Source organism: Topomyia yanbarensis, chromosome 1, assembly GCF_030247195.1.
Source record: "Topomyia yanbarensis strain Yona2022 chromosome 1, ASM3024719v1, whole genome shotgun sequence".
Classification (NCBI taxonomy): Eukaryota; Metazoa; Arthropoda; class Insecta; order Diptera; family Culicidae; genus Topomyia; species Topomyia yanbarensis.
In genome coordinates, this window is record NC_080670.1 from 90,367,092 (window position 1) to 90,375,137 (window position 8,046).

The 8,046-nt window shown below is 36.5% G+C and overlaps 1 protein-coding gene across 1 annotated transcript; it reads left to right on the forward strand.

Annotated features, from left to right (window-relative positions):
• On the forward strand, positions 1 to 648 carry LOC131696362 (uncharacterized). The gene has a single exon (XM_058984907.1). It carries the CDS (start codon positions 1 to 3, stop codon positions 646 to 648), a length of 648 nt encoding a protein of 215 aa, XP_058840890.1.
• The last annotated feature ends 7,398 nt before the right edge of the window (positions 649 to 8,046 follow it).

Sequence of the window (8,046 nt, forward strand, 5' to 3'; positions counted from 1 at the left end):
ATGGGAAACCCATTATCGCCCATTGTCGCCGATATGGTTCTCAAAGACCTTCTTGACGAAGCAATCAAAGCAGTAAACATTCCAATACCGATTTTGAAAAAGTACGTTGATGACTTATTCCTGGCACTACCACCAAACGAAATCGATACCGTAAAAGCTGCCTTCAACGACGTAAACCAGTACCTCCAGTTCACCACAGAAGTAAAAGAAAACAACCGCCTTCCCTTCTTAGACATGCTGGTAGTTCGAAATGAGGATCAAACAGTCAAAACAGAATGGCACATAAAACCGATCGCATCAGGAAGGTTTTTGAACTACCATTCCTGTCATCCTATGCACCAAAAGATGAATGTGGCTTCCAACTTTGCACACAGAGCAAAAAATCTCTCGACGAATTGGGAAAAATGCACAATCAACACAGTTATTCACCATCATCTCACGCAGAACGATTACCCGAAAACACTCATAAACAGAATCATAAACCGCACATGCAAGACACTGAACAGCAATACAGCTATGGAGGTGAGCAGTCAAACGGATGAAACTAAAATTTACTGCTCACTCACCAATGTGGATGGACTAACACAGCGAATAACCAAAACATTGCGACAAGAATATCCACAAGTTAAAATAACTGCTAAAACCTAAAAACTGTCGGTTCATTGCTATCATCGGCCAAAGACAAAACAGCAAAGGAGGACCACAGCAACATGATTTACCAGATAAACTGTTCTGATTGTATGTGCTCATACATAGGCATGACTAGCAGTGATGTCCCTATCCTCTGTGCAGTAAAGAGAAATTGAAATTACTCCCCACGCTCTGGCAAGCAAAACGAGAGCGCTTCTCTTTCGTTCATATACACCACCGTATTTGATATGTGTAAGCGCACGTTGATGGCAGAGGTAAATTTTCATACACCCAACACTGGAACGAGCTAGAGTGTGGAGAAGAGCTCTTGAAATTCTCTGTGGCGCGCTCAGATAAATTCGCCACCGCGCGCGCCCCAGAGTCGCTGTGGTGTATTCACTGGCGTGGTTTCACTGGCGTGTATTCACTGGCGTGTGATCTTTGGTTTGTTTTCGTCTTACAAGCGGCATTGCGGGTGAGTGATTTAATTTGCACAGGTTATTGCGTTGTGTTGTGTGGATGGCGGTGGCTTATTTCAAGCTTATATATTTTCTACTGAAGATTTCATAGTTGCTTGGTAAAGCTTGCGAGTTTATAGAGTGTTGTTACACTACCGTGGGAAACCTGAAGTATTCGAGCCTAGGGGCAAACAAGGAAAACGTTTTACGTATCAATGTATCGGCTGGTATAAACAAAGTTTTATAATGATCTGTAGTATCAGATTAATCGTATAACAGATGTAAGACGGGATTTGTACATCCACATTAGGTACGGCCTATTTTTTGTTCGACTGAATAACTCAATGGTAAGTTAACTTATTTTGATTGCGAATTTGGCGACGCCAAAAAGTAAAGTGATCCATTACAAGTAATGTCCTGGTATTACACACGTTTTCGATTATTATCATACGCAGGCATTGTAATTCTCTCTCACTCACGCGAGAAAAGGCTTATCCGATGTCCAACTTTTCCGAGATAAAGTCCACATAAAACAAGATAACGTTCACGAGAATTCACATTGTTACTTGTTTTTTACATTTCTTATAAAAGAAATGTATAGAATTCGCTCAAACTTTCAAGATTTTTTCCGAGGCCCGGAGGGCCGAGTCTTATAAACCAATCGACTCAGCTCGACGATTTGAGACAATGTCTCTCTGTGTGTGTGTGTGTGTGTGTGTGTGTGTGTGTGTGTGTGTGTGTGTGTGTGTGTGTGTGTGTGTGTGTGTGTGTGTGTGTGTGTGTGTGTGTGTGTGTGTGTAACGGACAAATTCTCATTCGAGTTTCTCAGCAATGGCTGAACCGATCTTATCCAAACCAATTTTAAATGAAAGAACTAAAAAACAGTATGAACGCTATTAATTGTTTGATTCTGATGTTTAGCTTCCAAGATATGAATGTTTGAATGCGTAAAAATGGCGTTTTTTGCAGTTTTTTTTAATTATCTGCCGAAATTGACAATATAGATTAACACTTTATATGTTTTTTGACAGCTTTAACGAATACCTTTAGAAAAAGCTATAGATTGTTGAAATCGAACTATTATCAAAAGAGATATTTAACATTAAATGCCGACGAAAGATTTTTATCATTTCCCATTGCCAGAAATATGACCAAAAACATGTAATCTATTATTAACGCCAAAACGGCTATTTTAGGTCAATAGTATCTTCGGAGAATTTAATGAAGGCAATATGCCCTTTCTTTTGGTATTGTGCTTTTGCTGATTAATCCCCCTATGAGTGAGATATTTTCACAAATTTTCTTGGAAGTGATTATATCGAAATGATGTCTTCAGCAAATTTGTAGCTCTTACTTTTGCGAATAACTTTACTGAAGACTTCAAATATCTATTTTGAATACTTTGAAAGTTATGGCTTGTTGTTTGTGGATTACTCTTTGTCGCCTATTTATTGTTCAATATAGTAATAATCCATTGAACTAAGCCAAACATTATTTCAATAAAACCAATTTTGTATTTCATTTTTCTATCTACAACCGCTAGAAATAATCACCGAACACTTCCAAGTTGTCTGGAAGGAACTTGATAACTTATCAGTGCAAAAATGTTCATTTGTACGAACCTTCTGACTGCAATTTTTCTAACTTATAACCATCGGATCGATCTGAAAAATATCGGAAAATAAAAAGCGAAATAAATAGCTAGAAGCAACGGCATAGCCAAGAGAAAGTTTTGGGGTTTACCACCATACAACCCCCCCCCCCCCCACCACACCCAACAAAAAAAATTGGATTGAAGTTGAAAATGTATTGATGCTGACTGATTTAATTCAATATTACAATAACAATTATCTGATCCGTAGATTGATAACCTGTTGTTGTAAACATCATGAGGACTTTTGATAAATTGTCGGAATGGGGTCCTGATATGTAACTGATCTATTGGTCTTGATTTCACAGTTGTCTAATAGCATCAATATCAAATTCCTGCCTGAAAACATTCCAATAGAAAATTCCAGAGTTCTGTAATCAATCATAATCCTCAGATTAATTTTCAAATTGAGCTCGTTTTTGTAGAGATGTACTATAATAAGGGTCTTTATTTAATAGGAAGCGAAGTTAAAATTGATTTAATGAAACATAGTACTGCTCACCAAAAAAATGCATAACTTTCAACATTTTCTAAAAATGTTTTTGCCTTTCTCATTCACTCTAAAATTCATCAATCTAATCCCGTCCCGGAGGGCCGAGTGTCATATGCCAATCGACTGAGTTCGTCGAGATCGGAAAATGTCTCCCATTCCCATATAAACTGAAATGAAAAATTTTCAAATCAAATTTGTATTTTTGATTCCAAAAGCCTTTAAAATTCATGAAACATTGAGAAGTTTGGCAAAAATGGACTTTTTTGGACTTTAGTACAGTTTTGCCTTTCTCATATAGAACATTTATGCAATTACTCTAAAAATCGTCAATCATACCAGCCCGGAGGGAGTATGCAGTGAGGGGTTGCTACTTTAAAATTAAAACTAGTTTAAAATTTCTTAACAAGTTGAAAATTTTCGGCAGGACCTGGACCTCCCGGATCTTTCTCCATGATCCGCCGCTGGTTTCAAGCGATGTTTCAGTATCACATAGTATCTCAAGATCGTGGCTGTCGATCCATTGTATGTATGTGCAAATCGTACTGAACATGTAATATTCATTTCCACCATTGTATTGAACATAACCAGCCATGGAATCGTAGTCTGGACAAATGAGACAAGTACAATTGCACCTAGGGATGTCCGATTAGTTCTCGATTAATCGAACTAATCGATTATTATGGAAACTAATCGATTAATTATTAATCGATTAACGCATTTAAAGATTATCGGATAATCGATTAGTTAGCGTCGATTATTGGTCGATTACTTTTTTTAATGCGTGTAAAATATCAATATTGTGCTGCCAATTATAACTTTTAATTTCACTTCTAGGGGGTTTTGAAAAAAAACTTACTAAACCAAACTTACGGATTTATAATGACGTTTTACATTCACGATCATATCTTTGAATAATTTGAACAAATCCGTTGGAAAGATTAGAGCAATCGCGGGATTACGAATTGAACGTTGGCATTCGCGCCGGATTCGCTCTATAATTACTCTTAGGTTGTCTTGAGTTCAAGCAAGGAAAGGCTTAAAACAGTATCGCCAGCAAACGGTCTGAGGAGAAGGAGAGGTTTAGATACACTATATGCGTTTTCCAGCAGACGCTATATCTATGAGCAGTTCTATGAATTCTGGTAAACTTGGTAGAAGCAGTACCGTCTTTACGCGTGGGCACACTGGGTCAAGGCCAGGGACCCCGGGATTTGGGGGGCCCACACCTAGCATGAATATAAAATCATTCTAAAGACTTTATTTAAAAAAACGTCTCACTTAAATCAGTTTCAATTTATTTTTAATGAAAATGCAACGTTTGGAACAACACGTATACAAAGATTGAAAGTAACCGGACCTTAGCCAACCAACAAAAAACCTTGCTTGGCAAGCGAACTGCGGATGTGGCAAACCATCCATTGAGGTCTTACGAAGACTCGACACTTTTTGGACGGATTTGGCATGTTTCACTCTGCCCGGTCAGTCTTAGACTGGTACAGAACCACTACTGTTATTTTTGTGCAACGCTGCCGTACAAAAAGCCGTCATGAAGGTTGAAATCCCAAAAAAGAAGTTAAATAGAGCCCTTGTGAAAGCGTCTTCACGTATCTACCTTAGCTTTACCCTAGATTTGACTAAATAGGTCTTGACAAATGTACGTGCATTTTGAGGATATTTGAAGAACCTTGGTCATTTGATAGCATAAATATTTTTATAAATATTGAAAGTATGCTTCACACAAGCAAAATATTCTTGTAGTGCTCAAATAAAATGTATTTAATTTAGGTTCCCTTGCTAAATTCAAAACCTCCGTTTATGGACACTCGACATCTCTTATATTCCGACTGTTTTACATGACTGGCATTGAAGGGAATGATACCGATCATACTGATAGATTCGAGTAATTTTTATGTTTCGTTTTAAAAGTAATTTTAAACAAACTTTACGCGACAACTACAGTATTGACTTCTTCTAATATCGAATAGTGATCATGTTATGGCTGTCTTCGACACAACAGTTTGTTGAATAGAGATACTGTTATTAGTATATAACATTCGGCTATCTGTAAACGACGTGGAATTCTGGTTGGATGCTCAGATTACACCGTCTGGGAAGACTATAGCGTAGTTGGTATGTCAACTACACTGTACGCGGCTCACCCGAGTTCGAACTCCCACCATCGCATATAGTGTGTTCGGCCGTTTGCTCAGTTTTGGATCATACTCATTCTCGACAGTTTTTTTTACCTATTCAATAAAAGGGGCTTCTTAGCTCAATAGTGCCCAGGACCCCCGAATAGTCTAAAGACGGCCCTGGGCAGAATATTGTGAAGCCAGCGTCATCCATTCGCCGAAATTCTACTATATACCGAATTCAATACGATCGTCATAATCACAATCACTCAACAATAACAAAATCCTAGTTACAGAAAACATTCATGTTCGTATAAATAAGTTTTTAATATTTGTGTAAACAATTGAATGAACATCCGTTAAAACAGTAGCGCTGCCATATCATCATATCGCTATTAGCTTAATGTTTTTTAATCTCTATGCGATCAGCTGCGAATTCAATCAAGTTCACTAGCTCACCTGACAGAGACATTCCATTCACTTTCAAATTAGACGCTAACTTCTGCACAACTTTAACGCTCGAGATGGAAGTTTTTGATTTCTGGGACTGCTCTCAGTAAAACTTTTAAACTAATCGATTACTTCGATTAATCGATTATTTCTTGGTTTTAATCGATTACGATTAATAGCGATGTAAAAAATAATCGATTAGATACTAATCGATTAATTGGAAAAATCGGACATCCCTAATTGCACCACTAGGTGGATTAAAACAGGTTTTAATTTTGGGAATGCATCGAGTTGAGACGAAAACGTAATATGATTAATAACGAGGATAACACTTTCCGAATGTAGAGAGAAATTTATGAAAAATGACGATTTCCATTCGACTCTAGCAGGTTCTGATCAATTTTGATGAACATTTGATTTTTGTTGTATGACCAATTATAAGTATAATTCAAATGTTTAAAAACAGTAATTTAAGGTCAAGATAGCATCATTTTGAAACCGTCAATTTCGGAAGTTTAGTATCTTCAATGAGTTTTACAAACGTTAAACAGCGCATCATTTGATAAAATAATTTTGACGGTATATCGTCCAAGAAGTATTTATGGTGAATTTTCTCAGGTTAATATTCATGACTACAATAAAGTCTCAACAAGTTCTCTAAAGACACGAACCTTGTTACTATTTTCTGGAAAATAATTCTGCATAATTTTAAAACTTTAAAAATTATGGTTTCGGAATTATGCCGTTTGGACAGTAAGATCGATTTTCACCAAACCGAATTTCTGGCTACGCCGCTGACTTCAAGTAAGTAGAAACAAAGTCGTTCTACACTCGTTCACAAGAAACTTCTTCGAATGCTGAATATCTATTATAATACATTGACACCCCAATTTTATCATCCAAATATGAATTGCCAAATATGATTTTTTATTGCATCGAACTACAACAATTATTAGGTAGCTTTCAAGGGGTTATTTTATAGACTTCTTCCAAAATTTGGCGAACCTATTCCAATTCGTATACCAATTAATTGGAATACTTAAGGGTTTATATGTTGCAGATAGAGAAAATACTGAAATTTTCAGCTTTTTTCCTACACAATATTACGAAAGCTTATTAAATAATTTTTCCTAATAAGTTTGTGAAAATTATAAACTATTTGAAATTTTTTAATACTTTAATTTTTTATTTAACCGTGATTTTTTAATAAATAGTGACCATCGCTTCACAACGTAGTCTATTTTTCATGGCTTGCGGTGAGCACGATCTCTCGAATTGCTGAACTGAAAATTAATAATAGAAATTAATTTTTAGTGTTCTTTACAGATTTAACTCGCCGCGCAGATAGCTCTGAATTAGACCCGCTGGTGCCCTAAGACGATTTCGCTAGATTTTCGGAGCACTGTGCACCCAGTGCATTAACGCAAGTGACGGAAGGCTATCGAAAAGTTTCGTGAAAATGAAAATTCCAGTAATGATGATGATTTCCCCAAACGGTTCGTTTTCGAGAGGTTTTTATTTGTTCTTTGGCATTAGGATTAACGATAATAATTCAAATCAAGGATACTACTGGGAAGTCACCTTTAGAAAAAGTCGATGTCGAAGTAAAATTTGGAACTATGCACGCATGCACTTCAGAGATAGCGTGATATCAGGAGCTGCGATTTCATTTCAACGCTTTTTTGTGAAAAGGGCGATACTCACAAATGTAAACATAAGGCTTTTTACATACATGCGAATGATTAATAAATAATCCCTTTAGGAAAATTCAGTTTCCCACCACAATATAGATATTTTATTAACAGAGCATTAACAATAATTCGATGGTATGTCTATTTTATGGGCCATTTTTTTGCTTTCCTATTGATTTGTTTGAGATTTCTAGCACTGATGTTGTCCTATGCTGATTTGAGCGATTCTCTGAGTCCTGCCACTATGCCATGTAGTATGTGTTATCATAAACATCGCGAAGCATCAAGTTCTAAATGTTCTCAAACGATATAATATCCGAAGCGAGTGATAAGAGTTATAAGAAATGTCTCATCACACTGTTAGGTGGATTAAAAGCGTTTTTTCTGTAGCGCGTTATTAAAAATAATGACGTGCCAATTTAGAAGCGCTTCTATTTGACCGGTACAGTGCTTTCAAGGGGTTACAGCACTGTAGATTTTTTAAAGCATTTAATTTTTATTTATTAGTTGAATTTTGTTTACTGGTGCTTTAGGATGCTGA